The 19,204-nt window shown below is 31.7% G+C and overlaps 1 protein-coding gene and 1 pseudogene across 4 annotated transcripts; both read right to left on the reverse strand.

Moving 5' to 3' along the window:
* Window positions 1-112: 112 nt before the first annotated feature.
* On the reverse strand, window positions 113-8,914 carry LOC108347827 (U-box domain-containing protein 35). 4 transcript variants are annotated; one of them, XM_017587260.2, is made up of 10 exons: window positions 8,488-8,914; window positions 7,373-7,580; window positions 6,793-6,914; window positions 6,605-6,726; window positions 4,386-4,576; window positions 3,546-3,868; window positions 3,051-3,152; window positions 2,379-2,807; window positions 1,280-2,032; window positions 113-556 (listed from the first exon to the last, which is right to left on the reverse strand). In XM_017587260.2, exons 2-10 carry the CDS (start codon window positions 7,569-7,571, stop codon window positions 374-376), a joined length of 2,424 nt encoding a protein of 807 aa, XP_017442749.1. In that variant the 5' UTR covers window positions 7,572-7,580; window positions 8,488-8,914; the 3' UTR covers window positions 113-373. The 4 variants fall into 4 exon arrangements, with proteins under 4 accessions (XP_017442749.1, XP_017442750.1, XP_017442748.1 ...); XM_017587261.2 differs by having other exon boundaries at window positions 6,793-6,872; window positions 7,373-7,603; XM_017587259.2 differs by having other exon boundaries at window positions 7,373-7,603.
* Window positions 8,915-16,490: 7,576 nt separating this feature from the next.
* LOC108347806 (soluble inorganic pyrophosphatase 6, chloroplastic-like) lies at window positions 16,491-18,934 on the reverse strand (annotated as a pseudogene).
* Between the last annotated feature and the right edge of the window lie 270 nt (window positions 18,935-19,204).

Here is a 19,204-nt window from a genome sequence, read left to right on the forward strand (position 1 = left end):
CCATCAAAGGGTTATTCCAGCTTAAACAATTTGAATCCTACACGTCCAACTGCATTAAATACTTGAAATGAGTGTTTTATTCATTATAATACACTTACTAAACTCAAATGTATACAAAAAAAATATGATTCTTGTTTTATTTATTTATACTAAGAACAAGATTGACATGGGTAAGTGTATAGAGAGTCAGACAGTAGAATCAAATCTATCTACACTTGAAAATCAATCTACCTAAATTAATCAAACAGCATTCTTAGGTCCTACAACTACAAAAAATATCTGCATCCAAGACACTGCTACATGTTTCTAAGAACCCTAAATCAGAGAAATATTGGTCTTAATATCAATATGGAGAAAGAAAATGTTGCTGATATCATGATTCTGCGGACTTCCACTCCAAAATTGCTGACAAAAGTGTGTAATTAGGAATTAAATGCTTGTGAGGTAAAGCTATGTTTGTCATTGGTGAATTGTCGTTCTCTTCAAGCCACTTATCAATTGCTTTGCGATCGTACGTATATCCATCAGCAGCAACACAAGGATCATCCATCACATCCTGCATCACATAAAGTACAACAGACATCTTCAAGGACATTGACAAGACAGTTGGGTAACAACGTTTGGCTAAAGCTATGATGGTAACTAGTTAACACGGACAGAATGTTCCTTATGTTTTTGTGAAGACTGTTTACCAGAATCTACAGGTGGAATCATTCAAAACGTTGCTTATAAGTTGATATTTTACTATCCGAGGTTTTTACATTCAGTCTCTGTACCTAAAAACCTGACCTTTCAGTCTCTACATGTGAACATTTAGTTCTGTTTTGGCCCTACCATTTGATAAAACCATCACAAATCAATATTAACAGCGTAGAGCTGCTACAGATTTTTTTGGGAAGTTATTAAATTATCACAAATTTGTTGCTAAAGTGACAAGTTCTTGTGGTTTAACAAGCACTATAAAATTTGTGGTGGTTTTAGCTCTTAGGACACACTTAACAGAGGAGATCAATTATAAGTGTATATGCACAAACCAAAATGTTTAGCTTTTAGGTATTAAGGCCAAAATGTAGAAACAATACAAGCATAAGAACCAAAGTAATAATTAAACCTAAAGTAACATTATGACATTTTTTTATCTGACGTATCCAACCTTATCATAAGGAAAAAGGTTGGGTTTGTTGTCACTAAAATATGTTTACCCAAATGAGTAGGTTTTACATTTAATTATTGTGGCATAGAAAATCAATTTATTGTCACATATGGAGTATTTGATTACCTGAAGAATTGGACAGATAAAGTGATTAGGAGGTTTGGATTTAATAGTAACAGTTGAAGCAGAGTGTTGGGCCCTATCAGCAACTTCTTTTAATCTGTCAAGTATTGGAAGCACTTGATCTTTTAAATCAGGCCGGTCTCTACGCCGAAGTTCTGCACAGCTCATTCCCAACAAAGCCAAATCTAGTGTCTCTTTAAATGGCCAAGCTCCTGCCTCTGGATCCAATATATCTGTCAAATTCCCACCTTCAATTGCAGTTTCAACCTTATGAGCAAGTGCTATTGCTGGTTTTGCTGTCAATAGTTGTAGGATCACCATTCCAAAAGCATAGACATCAGATTTTGGAGATATTAACCCAGTCCTTTGATACTCAGGATCAATGTAGCAGAGTGTCCCAACAGGTGCTGTGTCCTTGTACATGGTAGATAAATTATCGGAATGGAGTACTGTACTAAGTCCAATGTCACCAATCTTGCTGACAAGGTTTCGACCAAGCAAGATGTTTGCTGGTTTTAAGTCCCGATGAATGATAGGTTCTGGCTTTGAGCTGTGAAGAAAGGCAAGAGCTGATGCAATTTCCCAAGCTATTCGAAATCTCTCAAACCATGTGATTGGGCATGTGTTGTTTTTTCTCAGCAGTCTGTCTTCCAGGCTACCGTTCTCCATATATTCATATACAAGACATCCATGATCAGGACATGCACCCAGAAGAAGCAGCAAGTTTGGATGACGAATTCTGCTCAATATCTCTAACTAGAACAAAAGAAAAGATATAAATTAATATTGCTGTCTGGTTCAGTTCCAGTCTTATAATTATTTTTAATATTCTTGTCTGGTTCAGTTCCAGTCTTACAATTAACTTGGTTGTGTTAAAATTGACATAAAGTAATATGTATTAGATTTGACTATTTGGATTTTTGCCCAACCCTAACCATTATATTTGAATTAGGATTATAAACTTTGATACATCAATGAGAAAATCCAAACTTGCCACTGAAAATGCTATAAACACCTGCAACATTGAAGCTATATACTTATTCTTTTATCTCATATTATGGAACATATTTTTGCTTTACTATTTTATTTATAGAATTCATACCTCCTGTTGGAATTGCTTGCTTTCACGATTTCCATTAGTGTTGAGAACTTTAACGGCAACAGTTGTGTGATACAAATTACACTTGTACACTGTTCCATATGCTCCCATTCCAATTCTCAGATCTTCAGAAAAAGATGAAGTAGCTGAGACTATTTCAGCCCATGTAAACTTCCGGTACTGTAGTATATTACCACTAAGAGCATCTTCCAACTTTTCTTTCTCTTTTGTGGCACGGATCACTTTCATCTCTGTTTCTTTCCTTTCCACAGCCTCCCTTTCAGCACATTCTTTCATATATACAGCTTCTCTGGAGGCATCCTGATATTTCTCTATTTCTAGTTTTGCAAATTCTTTTGCCTTCTCCTCCTTAGCAATAATCTCCTTCATTTTTATGCTTTCTTCTGACCGTTTCTTGCTAAGGTCATTCAGCTGTTCAAAACAATAAATGATGTTAATCCATTTGACAATACCAGCAAAGATTTTAGTTGCACGCATATGGATGGTGAATTCATCTTCCAATTGCTATAATAGGGTAAGGTATCTTTATGGATGTCAAAGCAAAGAACCTAACAAGGAAACAACTTAGGTATGCTAGGGTGCAGGGGTCCCATTAAATTATTGTACTTATTAGGCAGAAGAAAGTGTTTTTGGCAATAAGAAAACAGATGTTACCTTCCGGGATGCTTCAACTTTCTCACTTTGAGCTACTGCATGAAGTCCTTGGACATGTCTTAGCTCAATTCTCAACTTTTCCAGCTCAAGGTTCAATTTTGCCTGATAAAATAAATGACCAAAAAGAAAGTTCACTTGCAAATTGGAGTTGTATCTATCTAGAATTTGCTGAAGCAATAGCTATATGACAAGCAACATAAAGTTTTTTATGAAGGATTGCATATTAATAAAAATTTCGATTGTGCACAACATATTTGTAGTTTTACATTTGCATGAAAAAACTGGTTCTAGTGGAAGATAAAATTTGTGTTGCTGGAGACTTGTCAAGTATAGGATAGAACGAAAATTAAATAAAAAAAAGGAATGAACACTTTGCCATCCGATGTTAAATCATGTATACATATGTCTATGTTTTCCAATAGGGTACCATCACCTGATGTATGAGCTAGAAATCAGTACCATTTCATCAAGCCAGATGAAAAAAATTTCAATTACCTGCCTATTAGGTGATGGAAGTGTAGTTGCTAGTGGCACATCCTTTATAGAATTTTGATCATACATCCAAGATTCAGTATCAGAAATAAAGCTTTTGCAACTAGAGACTCGACTTAAGGTATGATCAATGTCTGAGTTTCTGGCAGAGCTGGTAGCAGTATTTTCTCTCCCAAAATCTAGAGATTGGCCTCTAGAATGGCTAGTGTCACTTAAACTCGGATTTGTGCTTAGAAGTGCACTATTTATACTTGAAAGAGCTTGAAATCGTTGTGTTGCTAGGGAAGACGAGTGTAAACCAGCATATGATGAAACTGAGGCAGATTCTGTATACATCCAAAAATGATAATAATTATACTACACAGGGGATAGTCAATTTTGATGTTTTCATGATGCAACACAGGCTAGAATTTCTGAGAAGAGATAAACATATCTTTGAAACCAAGCACCCCATAGTGTTGCCTTTATTTGCAATGTAGGTGAGTAATATGAACATTAAATATCACAGTAGAACTGTAAAATATAGTGGCACAGTTTAAATATAGATGATTTCTTATTATATTTCCTTATTTCTAATAATCCAGATGGGAGTCATTGGAAATTACGGTTTGAAGAATAATGTGAATGTCTACCATTTACAGGAGTACATATGAGCAGGTGTCTATCTGTATACTAACAATGCTGCAACACAAGAATGTCAAATTGGAAAATTTCAGGCATTGGATATGTACCTATGCTGACATGATGATAGCAATTTAAGAATTTAAATATGATCTCATAACTTATTAAGGGTTTACAAATTTCTAAACCATAGTTTTGCAGAAGTTACTAGTAGTAGTAGACCTGTCTGAGAGGTGGAAGTGTAGTTAGATGAGCTGCTGGAAGACAAACTGGTTTCACTAGCATCATCTACAATGCTTCCATCAATAGGAATGTCTGACTGTCGTATGGACAATTTTCCCTTCGAAATAGCATAAACTGTGCAAAATCTTGGAGTGCTTACTGATATTTTCATAGATATACCCTTCTGTTTACTGAAAACAATACATTAGTAAAGGGGGAATATAATCAGATAGAGACCACAAGATAGTTGGTTGAAATGAAACATTATGTACTCAACACTGATACAAACTGTAAAATATTCCAGGCTCATCATTAAATTCAGTTTAAAAATCCATAAGTAACCATGCTCTAAATATTCATATATTGAACAAAATCATCGTATAAGCTAAGTATTAAGAGAAGCGCAGAAATGGTTTTTATCATGAATATTATTATCAATTAAATTGAAGTTCTAGTTCAGGTAATTCAAACACCTCAATTCAGAGTTGTCCAGGCAAACTACAAAGAAACAAGAAGGAAGAACTCTTCTGAATTTGTCGGCAAAGTTAAAAATTGTTAACAAAATATCCATCCTAAATTAGAACACAGAATTGGTAATCTTTTTTCTCAGCATAACATTGACATTAAATCTAGTCTGGAACAAAATTTTGGTCATAGAAGTTTTACGAAAAGTTTGCTGCTTTCATGGTTCATCATATCATGTACAAAAGTTGGAAGAAATACTAACTTTCAGGTTCTTATACAAATCATTTTGGTCAATAAGTCATCTTAGAGCACACCAGAAAAAGAAAACCATCCTACAGACAATCTGAATGTCTTCAATTGTTATAATTAGTCCCTCTGTCACTTTCTTTCTACTTATATCTCTCAAATTCTTACTTCCAACTGAAAATCATCACAAACAAAATCATTTAAATAGTTCTAAACTTTCTTTTACCCAAAATTTACTACCTAAGTATTTAATTTCCACAAAAATAAAAAATTCCAAATCTTCTCTCTTTTGATCCTAAATTCACATCCTACTAAACCCTTCAAATTTTATTAAGCTCCCACTAGATATGTGACTTATAAATTTCCAAATTTGTTCATATCCCAAATCCCCAAATATTTGAATAGAAGTTAATATTTTGGAAATTTCAGGTAGAAAAAATTTGACAACAAGCCTAAATTTGTTTAATTAAAAAATAGAGGGACTTCCTTTATTCAAAGAAAACTTGGAAAACAAAAATCTAAACTAGAAGATCAGAAGTACAATTAAGTAAAAAAATAAAATCTTTTAGAATGAGTCATTCTAAGCAGGCCTTAAAATTTAAAAACCTATAATAATGCTCTAGGAGATTACACATTTTGAACAAATAAAGAAAAAAAAATAGTGTACAAGATCAATTATTTACAAATATAGTTGTGTTTTTTAATAGATAACTTTGCCTATTTTATTTTATTCATCTATATCATCAAATTTGTCACTGATCACAAAGTTGTCACAAGGGACAAAATCAGTGGTAAAGTGCAAGGAGAGATTAGAGACTACAGAGCCATTAAGTTTAGGGAACAATCACTATTTAGCATGGAGTATTTAACCTAATTTCATACTAAAATGTCTAGGTAAGATACATTTCATTATTTTGAATTTTATTGGTAAAGCAACCTCAAGTGTTCCTATCATACTTCAAAAAAGGAGTATTATAATAAACATTTTCTAACACACCATTATTGGTTGAAATTTATTGAAAATCATAAATGAAACTCATTCAATAGGAAGTGAGTTTCACATAATTTTGTGATTCCCTAGAAGTTTGTTCTAATAAAAAGAAGGTGCTTAAAAAGTTTATGTTCATAGCATTTTTCATACCAGAAATATTCATAATCAACTATGCAGTGATATAGGTTAGGAGAACGAAGCTAGGTCTCTTCATAGTTAAAAAGAAAAAATGAAGTACAATTTGTGATCAGCCAACAAATAGTAATTAATGGTAAAAGCAACAGTCCTCCTAAATCCAAATATCCAATTTAAGGACTCATGTGTGATTAGATTATGATACAAATTTGGGTATTAGAGAGTGTCCAAATCCTACACTAAGTAGTATGTGATGCTTGGTGGAGTATTGAAGTGTTTGATTCTCTCCCCTTAATAGTTAGCTTTTGAAGTGTTTAAGTACTTATCATTTTTCTTAGCAGAACTGGTTTATTGAACTATGCATCAACATATCAGCAAATACCTTTTAAATATGCCACGAGATGAAGCTCCAACAACAAGTTTGGTGATAGCACCCTTAGCCACTTCCTCTGCTATTGCAATAGCCACATCATCTGATTCAATCAGTACAACATCCACATGCACCTGCACCAACAGTATCAGAAAACAAATCCTATATTGTATTAATCTACATGATCTATCATATCTGACCTTTCTTTGCTCACACAATCTCTTGAAAGGTAGCAGCATTTGGTTTGTTTGCCACTCCACTTCCTTTTTGAATGCAGTTGCTACATCATTACGCACTTGTGAAAGAGGGATCACATTTCCCACTGGAAATACAAAAATGTTATATTATCCTAACGAAATAATCTTCTGCTAATTCATATCCATCTTCTACCAGATGTCACTTCACTTGTGCATTATCAAATTACTTATTCTATAGAAAAACTTAAGTAACCCATATAATTAAGTACTTATGTTCTCCAGCTGAAAACTCTTAAGTATTAAAATGAAAACAGAACAGAAACATGGCCCAAAATCACGTTCTAAAGTTTTGTCATGTTGACAAAAGTTATGCAGATATGAAAATTCCCTAACTTTGAGGCTCAATGCAAGACTGCTAATTGGATAGTCATAGTCCTTTACAAATAGACCAGACCACCTAAACAAACTTCTTCAGGATACAAGTGCGACTGATGCAGTTATCATTACTTGTAGAAGTTTCCCAATGTAATATATGCATAAAGTTCAGACTTTATTGAACACATTAAACATAAAAATACATTACATGGCGTTGGAACTCCTTTTATAGTAGCATGAACATGTATCAGCTTGAAGATAATCATTCCCTCGGGAACAAACTTATTCAGTGCCCACTGTACCACATATTTGCTTTTCTTGTTACCCTTGATTGCCAAAGCAACAACTGAAGAAGATGAGGAACGCTGAGATACAGTATTTGCATCTGCTTCCAGAATTTTTTCCATCTCTCTTCCCTACGAATAAGGATGTAAGTTATCTGTAACAGCCGAAAAGAAACAAAATGAATGTTCTATCAGAATATCAAGTTACTTGCACGCACTAAAAATAACAAAATTTAACAGCTTCATGTCAAAACACTTGCAACAAATTTCTAAACCACATTAAGGACTTACTAGGATAAACTTCTTCATAAGTATTTTTAAGAGAAGAAAGTAAGATAGGAAAATGGAATAAACTTCTCTATTAAGCGAAAATCAACATATATATATAAGTTAAAATCAAACTTTTATAAATTAGATTATGCATAAGCTAACTTTGTCTTTTCAAAATACTTATTTTTTTTTTCTTTATTGCTTTACTTCTCTTTTGAAGCATTTATAGAGAAGTTTTCCTAAATATATCTTATCCTTACGTAGGTCATAACAAAGTAGGGTTACAGTGTCATATTTCAAGCTAAAATCAATTAACATAAAGCAAAATTGTCTAACAGTATATAACTGATACTATAAAACTTATCTATACAGTGAAATCTTAGAAATATACAAAACAATGAGTGTTGTAGGAACTATTTTTGTTTTAAAGAGAAAGCAACCTCCATTAATTTTTCAAATAACCTGATAAATCAAGGACAAGGGTTTCAAGCTCCAAATTAAAACAATTTAATTTCTGAATTTCACAGGACAAAGTTCTTCTCTTTATGAATGAGTCAAAAAACCTAATCCCAAATTCCCAACTCTGTAAACAATCCCCAGAAAGAACTCAGTGTGCAATTATCAACTTTAAATGATAAAAAAAGGAAATTTCAAAGATCCATGGACAAAGGGACGAGAGTGTGATAAAAATTCAGAAATCCATATACTTAAACAGACCAAACAAACAAAACAAAACAAAAAAATAACCATAGGAGGCTTTTCAACTTACCAGTCAAACCCCTGCTTAGTTGAATGTTGAAACAGTGAAAAGCTTCAAATCCTTATTGGTGAAGAAGCTTCTCCTATATGAAACCTTTCCCAGGTCTCAAACAAGAACACCACCCAGACACCCCAAAATTCATTACATGGTTGTCTCACACATAAAAGAACAAAGAACGTGAATAACAGCAATTCATGGTCTCGTCAGACACATTTCCTATTAAATGCATCAACCTAACCGTGCCTTCAGACAATGTCCACCTCATAAATAAGAAGTCACTGTCATGACGAGGATTTTTTTCATACAATCAAACTCTAACAGCCATTTCCATTAACACAAAAAGGATGTTTCTACTTTCAATTTTTGAGAGCATTTTCATTTCAATCATCAACTCAATTAGTCAAACCTCTCTAGCCGCCTCACACATGTTGTTTTAGTTTAAACCAAGAAATTGAGACTTGTAATGGTAACACTTTCTTTTAATAATATGATGTTTCTTGTCTTCTGTTAACTGCCAAAGCTGTTGAATGTGTTTAATGGAATATTCTGGAATCATATCATAAGGTAAATCATTAAAATTATAAGTCAATTCATTTAGTCTATGATGTTCTAAAAAGACTCAGAAAATTTAGTTTCTGACTTTCACAATTTTAGAATAATTTAGTTATCGAAATTGACACCACTGGTTGATATCACAAATTAATAATCAGTGATTAAATTAATCTATACACATGAAAGTTATAAATGATAACAACTCATCATTGTCAGAGTAAAAAAATAAATAAAATCCAAGCAAATTGCCCTTCCATCACAATTTATTTATATACATTTTAAGAATTTATTATATTCTTTTTATTGATAAATTAAGAATAATAAATAAATATTCATGTACACAATTTTATTAAAATGGATTTATTTTTAATGACTATATTGTATTTACTCTAATTATTAAGATTACGATCATTTGTGATAGAAAATTAATAATTAATGGTACATCTATAACATTTTTTTGTATTTGTTTTTCATCAATATTTTCTTACTATTTCATCTTTAAAATTGTGATAATTCTTTAGATTGTGTTATTATTTGTGTTACCTATATTGTGAACCATTTTGATAACTTTTTTTAGTGTTTTAATTTTTTTTATTAATATAAAAAATAAAAACAAACAAGTTTACACTAGTTATAAATAGAAAAAATAAATTATTTTAAGAAAGTTACAAATGTTAAAATTATAGATAATTTTGGATGGTTGGTGAAAAATTTTTTAACATAGATAAAAATATAGTCAAACTGATAATTCTAAAAATTAAAATTTCATTAATTTCAAATTGATAACTTTAAATTCAAACGTTGTCTTATTCAATGATTAGAAAAGACGAAAACTACATTTGACTTAGTCTTCGTTTCATTTAAAAGTAAGATTTCATATTTATTTTTATTTATAATATTTAACTGACATATAATTTGTACGTATTTGAATAACAGATATAATCTTATTTCTCTAGATATTTATTAAATGTTTTTATAAAAAAATAAAATTAATATAATATTACTAAAAATTCAATGTCAAATTATAAAAAATTATAAATACAGAGATATCTTTAATTTAAAACAGAGACTAATAGAAAAATAACAACACATCTGTATATGTAATTTAAAAAAAAAGTTTTATCTATATTTACTTTTATTCAATTAATTCAAATATTATACGTTAACGTTATAACCAATTCGAATTATACTACAATTAGAAATTTCGTTGTGGTCTCTAATAGAAAAAAAGTGAACATCTAGATAAATGTTCAATATTTTCCAATAATAATTATGCTAAATAAATTATTTGGTCAAAGTATTTGTATTTGGATTTAATTATTCTTTTTTTTTTAATTTCCCAACTTGTTTAAGTGATTTTTTTTATAATAATTTATGTGCTGAAAATAGTTAGAATAGACACACCAAACCCCACTGAGATTGACTTTTATAGCTTACACCACAAAATTCCAATAAAATAATTAGGTTACAATTACACTGTTCTTTATGATCAATTAAAAAACAATCAAATCAGCAACTTTTTTCATACTTTATTAGTTAGTAGTAGTATCATAGAAGTTTCTGATGTGAAATCAAAAGTGGAAAGAACTTATATTTTATTTTAAAGCAACTTTTTATATCTTTTAACAATTATTATTTTTTAACAACCAATGTGATAAAAAAAAGTTAACTTCGTTTTTATTTTTTATTATTCTTTTATTATATTTTTAAAATATATTAATTTTGATATAATAAAATGTTTTAAAAAATTAATATATCAGAATCATTATTGTAGTATTTTAATATATGGACTGAGATAACACCAAAGAACAAATTCCCAAAAATCTCAGTATTTTAATAAATTAGTCTTGAATTTTCAGTTGAAAAGTATTTTATTTTAAAAAAAGTATTACACTATGCTTGTTCAAAAGAAAAGAAAAAGGTATTGACGGTATATTGTGCATGTTTCATGCAACTTAACGAAAGAATAATATTAATGATGAAAAGATAATAGGATGTATTAAACAATTAGATCTGAAAATTATTATAATGAAAAATAATAATAGTATATTCTTTCTACACTAATTTATACTTAAAGTGATGATAGATGGTGATAAACTTAAATAGTTTATGACTTTGATAATAATAATAATAATAATAAAGACAAATAAAATATAAAATAATGAAGATAATTAGTTAATAATTTAAACTTAAAATAAGTGTTTTAAAATTAATATTTTAAATTTAAAAACCAAATAAGGTTTAATTCTTAAAAAACGAAAAAAAACTACTTATTTTATAACTGAATGATTACATGAATAAAGTTGATAAACACATCAAAGTTTGGAACTTTACTTATTTTTAGTATTTTTTAAAGAAAAATAAAATAAACGGGTCTAATATAATAATAAATTATTACATGATGATGGTTATAATAGTAGTAGATAGTAATAACAACTAGAAATGTTAGTGATGTTACTAAAAAAAATAATTGGATGGAAACATAAGCGAGAAAAAACTAATTGCATAGTGCCAACTAGTAAAACGTGTTGACTATTATAACCAATTATAACTAAGTGTTTGACTACTATAAGTAAGTGTTATCTATCGAGAGTCAGGTGTCGTCTATCAATGAGCGTTAGGTGTTGCTTGTTGAGGACCGAGTGCTACTTGTCGAAGGTTAACTGTTGCTTGCTAAAAGTCATGTGTTGCATGCGGAAGGTTGAGTACTACATTCCGAAGGTTACGTGCTGCTAGCTCAGTGTCATGTGTTATTTGCTAAGGACTATATGTTGCCAACTAGGACTTGATGTTGTCTATAATACCTAGGTGTCGTCTGCTGATAGCTAGGTGTTGCTTATTAGGACTACGTGCTTCCTATAATACCATGTGTCACCTACTAAAGCTAATTGAACTACTCGGCCACAACCTGTGTGATTGATTCTACCTAGCCACAAGCTAGCCTCATAAGTATAATGTCACTGATTCTACTCGGCCACAAGTCGGCCTTGTAAGTACAATGTCTGACTGATTCTACCCAACCATAAGTCGGTCATATAAGTACAATATATGACTACTTCTACTCCGCCACAAGCCGACCTATATGACCACCATTACCCAACCATAAGCAGGTTTGTCTGACTACCTTTCAGACTAACAAAACTAATGGTGTATTACTCTGTAACTTACCATAATTTGGATCAAACAACTGAATCATGAGATAAATGAGCCATTGGGCCCATTCATGCCCATGTAGGTGAGAGCTCGCAAACATTATGATCACCCTATAAATAGTACAACCATCGAGGTAAATAATTTATAGTGATCATTACAACATTAACTACTACCTGACGCACCCAACTAACTTGGGCATCAGAGGGTATTCTGCAAACACACCCTCTCTCGGTTTTAAGAGTGAGAAGTCTTTGCTAGAAGGAGTTTGAAGAGTCTTCACAAGGTGTACTCGGCGTGGTAAGAATAGTTGACGACTACCGAATATCGGCATCGTGGTTGTTGATAGGGGGAGTTATGTTTAGCAAAACCCATCTCACATATGTGTTTTTGATGATGAACAAAAATGTTTTGTAGTTTCTTGCACAACAAATGACAAAACTATTGCTTGATCTTTATTATGTGTGTGCTTGAAATGATTGCTATATGCATTCATTACATGAAAATGAATCATAAGTTGAAACATATTGCACTTTGTATATCTGGAAGAAATAATCGATTAAATTGTTTATATATAATCTGTTAAATTTCTTCAGATTTCAGTACATGCTTAACAGGGGCAAAATAGCTGTGTTTTAACCGATTACATTAGTTGTTTAATCGATTAAAAAACGTTGTTATGCTAGCATGTGTTTGTTGAGTGCATTGATGTATTTAGAATGGAAAATGATTTTGAAACTTGCTTAACTATGAAACTTAACCAATTACATAAGTTTCATAATCAGTTAAAGTGTTTAATCATTTTCATTGAAAATCATAACTACCTGTAACGATCATATTTGTTTGTTGTTGGCTTGTATGATTTGCTTAACCGATTACATGCGCCATTTAATCACTTAAATATGAAACAGATGTAAAACTATTAAAGCAGAAAGAAAATCTTAACAAATTACATTAAAAACATAATCGATTAAACTGCGTTTGGTTTGAAAAATTCTATAAATAGACGCGTTGCGTGCTCATTCAATATGAATATATATACTTACACTTTCATAACTGACTTGTTTGTTAAGTATTAATTGTAGGAGCGTCCCAGACTTCTTGGAGAATCAAGATCATTCATTTGGAAAGAAATTCATCAAGATTCTTGCAAGATAGTTATGCTTATTCATTGCTGATCATATTATGCACTTGAGGTGTACTCTTTGAGGATCAATGTCTACACTACAATCAAGAGGATTGTGTTTCATGTTGCTGTGAGCCAAGAGGAGAACCTGTGTGTTTTGCATTGAGAGTTGGATTGCTACAAGGTGTACAAAAAGTTGGGATTACTTTCTGGGTTGTGAGATTGTGAGGTGTTCACATCTTGTGCTGTAAGTGATATTGAGTTTGGGAGGAAGAGTGCATTGAGAGGGGAGTTCTTTGTATTCTTCCTTGTATAACTCTATCATTATAGTGGTTCACTTTAACTAAGATTGTTGAAGGAAGACTGGATGTAGACTTGGCCTAACTAGTATAAACCTTTGTGTTGATCTCTCTTTCCTTCTCTTTTATTGTTGTTCATATACTTGTCAAATTGATTTCAAGAAAACTTAAAGATTTTGAAAAGCTTTTGAAATGCTTTTGGAAAGAACAATTTTTTAAAGGGCTAACCAATTCACCACCCCCCCCCCCCCCCCCCCCCCCCCCCTCCCCCCTCTTGTTGAGATATAAGTCATCACTTTTTCTACAATTGGCACTAGATCTGGGAATTCGAATTTTACTCGAATTTTAATCGGTTAGATTTGAAGTATAATCAATTAATTTGTTCCTGATGGTCAATATGTCTCAAACCATGAGCAAAGGTGTAATTGATAATGATTTCTTGAATTCAATAGATAAAGGTGTATGGAAGTTTTTTTTATTAACAGTTCTCATGAGCCTATTAAGACAAATATATCAAAGAGATCAAATCATATGGAGAAAAGATTCACCAACATCCTAGAGTCTACAAAAAATCCAGAAAATGAAGACACAAATTTGATGGCTAAAAGGTTCTCAAAATTCTTGACATGCAAAAGGAAATTTGACATGAATCTTGTAGAAAATCAAAAGCACTATAGAGACCAAGTTCTGCAGCAACAAAATGAAGGTAGAAAAGATGTTTGCAAACACCCAAAACAACAAACAGATTTAAGCATGATGGCCAAATCTGCACAAACTGGAAACAATGAAGAAAAAGGTGAAAAAGAAGTCATGTGGTATTTGGACAGCGGATGTTCCAAACATATGACTGGATATCCTATAAGGTTCATCAGCCTATCTTACAAAACAGACGGTTATGTCACATATGGGGACAACAGTAAGGGTAAAATCGTTGGTATTGGTAAAATACAAATGCCTTCTTCATATATCATTGAAAATGTCTTCATATATCATTGAAAATATCATTCAAACCAATTATGTGATAAAGGATTAAAAGTTACATTTGAACCAAATCATTGTTTAATTTGTCATGCATCTTCAAATGAACTTGTTGTTGAGATTGTTAAAAGGGGGAGTACAGGTTTAGCTAAACCCACAATCTCTGTGATATCTATTTTTGATGATGACAACACACAGTTAATAAAAACACATGTATATGTACTGTGTTATATGTGTTATATGCGTATATGCTTACTGTGAGATATGTACAAGCATAATTATGAACATATCATGTTGATTATTGCATACTACTATATTGAAAATGTGATTATATCTGTGTATGCATAATATGAGTTTTGAAATGGAAAAATCACATGCACCAAGCATATCTGTATGACTTAATCGATTACAATGGTGTGATAATCAATTAAAGTCATTAGACAGCTTAAACTTTAAACTGTGGCAAAACAACAAGTTTTAAATTGATTACGTTAGTGGTTAAATTGATTAAAACTCGTGTATTTGCACAAATATTTTTCAAGTGTGCTGTGATGAATTTTGAGAAGAAAAGTTTTCAAAAAAATATACTAAGTGTTAAAACTGAATCGATTACATGCATCTTGTATTCAATTAAGTTTGTTAAAGATTTGAAAACTATTTCATTAGTTGACATAACGGTCACAATGGTCATATTTTAAAATATGTTAATCAAGCATTAATTACAAATCGATTACATTAATTGTGCATTCATTAATGACTTTGACTGCTGTTAATCTGTTATAACTATGAGATGAAATCGATTAGATTAATAGCATAATCGATTTAAATGCGTCTGATTTGACTTATGTTATACATAGACGCATGATTTGAAATTCTGTAAGACAATTGATTTTAACACTTTCATATCTGTTTCAGATAAATGCTTTAAAGTTTTACAGAAGAGGAAACCGCTCCAAGAAACAAGAATTGTCGTGGTGAACAAGTCTTGATGTTTTCTTGAGAAGTTGGATTGATTGATTCAAATTGTCTGATCATTCTGCACAACAGAGGTGCATACTGCTAGATTAGGAAGCTCTTGCAAACGCTTTAGTGTTGCTATTTCCCTGTGGTGTATAAAGGAAGAAGAACATGTGGTTCTTGACTTTGAGGGGGATCTCAAAAGGGTTGACTGCAGGAGTGGTTTGTTCTTGCTGCTAGTCTGTTGTAATTGGCTATCTTAGATTAGTGAGTTAGAGAGGTTCTTTACATTTTGACGAGTGAGGTCGCTGTAAAAACCTTGTTGTAAAAACTCAGATCTTATAGTGTAATTGGCTTTCGGTCTAAGGTTGATCGGAAGGACACTAGATGTAGGCTTGGCCGAACCAGTATAAAAACTCGGAGTTTGTATCTTCTTCTCCCTAACTCTGCATTTAATCGATTGCATATTACTTGTATTCGAATACTCATACTATCACATTGCATACATTGTTACTTGCGATTCAAGAAAAATTTAAAGACTTGTAATTTTGCAAAAAATATTTCAAAAGCAATCATTTTTATACAACACCAATCACTACAAAAAAAATTGTTATTTAATGAAGGTTATTTTTTCATTTTGCAAAGGTTTTCACCCTCCACAAATTAATTTTCAAGGGTTTTTGTAACTCTCACAATTAGAGTCATAGCTATTAATTTGCGGAGGTTTTTAATGACCCTGGTATCATATTTATATTGTAGAAGTTTTGTTGTGAAGGGTTTTAATCTCTCCTATTAGTGACTTATTTTATAGAGGTTTGAAACCTCCTTTATTTATAATTTTCCACCTATATTCATAATTTTTTAATTTAATCAAATTTGTTTTTTATAATAAGAAATAAATAAAATATATAAAATTGTAAGGTACACAACAAATAATAAAAATTAATTTTATTAACAATTTAAGATAGTGTACATTCATTGACAATTACAATGTAAATATAAAAAAATACACAATGTTTAAAAAACATTGCAAGATTGACTAACAAATCTAGCATGATAAAATACAACTAGACCAATTGAAAACATATGAACTAATGCTGATGACTTAAACAAGTTCACTACAAAACATCATCTTGTTTCATTTTCTTGTTGAGTTTGTTGAGGTTTCCGATGCTTTTCCTTTTTGGTAGGTACTTCCAACCGTGCTTGTGAACTCCACTAATGTTTTTGGAAGCATATACTAATGCAAGCCTGTATAAAGCCAAGAAAGAAGTTATAAAAACCATAATATTTACATAATGCCTCATACAATATGAAATAAGACAAAAATATGTGCAAGCCTGCAATAAAGCCAGTAAACAAGTAACAAAAAGCCACAATAGTTACACAATGCTTCATAGACTATGAAATAAGAAAAAAATATGTGATTTATAACTGAGATAATAATTACTATAAAATTAGCATTCCTTTAATTCATCAAAATAAGTGCAGCAGACGGACACTCGCTGCTTCTATTAAGAGAGATTGTGGTATTTGAGGGAAAATGTGATGAATGACATGGGTTCCAATGTCATGGTGAATGTTATAAATCCATCGATAGCCACGATCAATAGTTGTAAGGTCACTCCTAAGGTAGCTCCATTCCTGTTAAATACTAAGAAGAAAGATTGATTTTAAGTCACTTTCAATTCCAAGTCATCACAAACATTGAAGAAACAAGTTGAAGAAGACTATACTATAACTCTATAAAGCTCAAAAGAAAGCAAGAATGGTAAATAAGTTGACTGCCCTAACTACAAAATCACCTGGCTTGGATCAAACAGTTAACAAATCACCTAACTGCTCAATATAATCATAAACTACAAAATGAACAAGAGCAAACTTATGAAAGAAGTTATCAGATAGTTAGGTAATAGAGATATTACAGTGAAATGCTTCTCAATGTCATTAACATAATTCACCAATGATGCCTTTGGATCATCTACTGAGATTGCAACTATTTTCGAATCAAGTTCTCCTTCATCAATCATGGCTAATGCACCCAAGGGTTTGACCTTCAAAACCTCACCTATTTTCCTCTCTCTTTCACCAATCTCAACAACATCAACTGCAGAATTACAATGATTTCAGGAATATTGTGTTGTATTCGTAATATAACATTATGGCAGAGAGGGAAATCTAGAATCTTTATTAATGGAATACCTGGATCTTTATCTCCCAGTGCTCCTTCAACTTTAGAGTTTGCAAAAGATGGATTTTCCCATGTTTGTGGAAGTAAGCCATAGTTCCAATGTATATTGTAGCTGGAGAACATGAATAAGATATGTTTCAGAATAGGCTAAATATGAAACCAAATCAGTCTAGCTAGATCCACCAGACACAGTAAAAGAAGCCAAGGATGTGATGAATGAGAGATGCAAAATGCTTCAACTGTTAAAGATAAAAAATTAACATGAAGATGGCATCTAAGAAGGAAGGGTAATTATGAAATGTTAGCAATGGGTATTGAACCCTAAAAGTAGTAGATTTATGGTAGTAAATAGACAACACTGAAGAAAAAATATCACACCACATTTATGTCGACAATAAAGCATTAAAATAATATAGAGAATATATTTACTTTAAAAGTGAACTGGCAATGACAAATACTGTAATTTAGAATAAGAAAGGAATAACATGAGCTCAAAAATTGTATCTCACATGTAATATCGGAGCTTTCCCTTTTTCTGTATCTTGTTTTATGATAGTGAAAGCTTCATCAATTGCAACCTCCATCTTTGCATTGGATACTTTAGGAATCTCAGCAATTAAGTTGAAGATATCATCACCCGATAGCAATGGAATATCATGCCAAGGAGAAACCTAAATATTTTGCAAATTACATTTTAGGTACAAGTAACATAATCATAATAGGTAGCCCACATGGCAGAAAACCTATTCTTTGAACTTTACTTCCATTTCCTAGTTGAAAAGCGCATTGTTTCATTGTATAGTAATTCTTATTACATAGCTACACGGTAATTAGCTTCCATCATATTCAGAAAATATAAATCATGATGAATTCCCATAAAACATTACTATTTGGCTCCTGCTCAACATTTCTTTCATAAAAGTAGAGGAAATGTAGTAACAATAAGTAAACACATACAGATGTGTGAAACAAAATATCTCATATAGCTAGTGAAGTATAAGAATGTTCAAAACTATTCAACATCAACCAAAATAAAGATTATCCTTAACAACTTACCACGCTATTGGATTGTGTGAAACGAAGTGGGTCACTAGGATACGACAACGTTGTTCTTTCTGGTGAGTTTCCTATTTTTCGCTTATGAATTGGTGATTCCCGTTTTTCCCCTTCCCTACTTCGATCGAATTCACGAAAATTGCAAATTCAAAGTTGTCCTTCTTTGCATTCTCGATTAGCAGTTATTCCTCGGTATCGCTATTGTCGTCTTTGCGATGCATTCACAATGACAAGGAGCACAATTGTGGTTCGTAAGTGGATGACTTCGAAAACCTAAACTCCGTCATCGATGAGGAGTTCAAAGAATCCAAATGTATGAGAATGGGGAAAAGGATTGGGACGGTGGCATTAGCGGGGGTTCTAGGATAGAGCGAATAGGCAGCGATCGTCGGCGACCTCGTTGGCTAGACTCGCTTC

The sequence above is a fragment of the Vigna angularis genome, chromosome 11 (assembly GCF_016808095.1).
Source record: "Vigna angularis cultivar LongXiaoDou No.4 chromosome 11, ASM1680809v1, whole genome shotgun sequence".
In the NCBI taxonomy this organism is placed as follows: Eukaryota; Viridiplantae; Streptophyta; class Magnoliopsida; order Fabales; family Fabaceae; genus Vigna; species Vigna angularis.

Excerpts from the sequence above, each read along its gene's own strand:
- LOC108347827 (XM_017587260.2), bottom strand. The coding sequence starts at position 7,571 with ATGGAAAAAATTCTGGAAGCAGATGCAAATACTGTATCTCAGCGTTCC. Across the intron at positions 2,033-2,378 it reads GCAAGCAATTCCAACAGGAG|TTAGAGATATTGAGCAGAAT; the intron begins GTATGAATTCTA and ends CTTTTGTTCTAG. Across the intron at positions 557-1,279 it reads TTATCTGTCCAATTCTTCAG|GATGTGATGGATGATCCTTG; the intron begins GTAATCAAATAC and ends TATGTGATGCAG.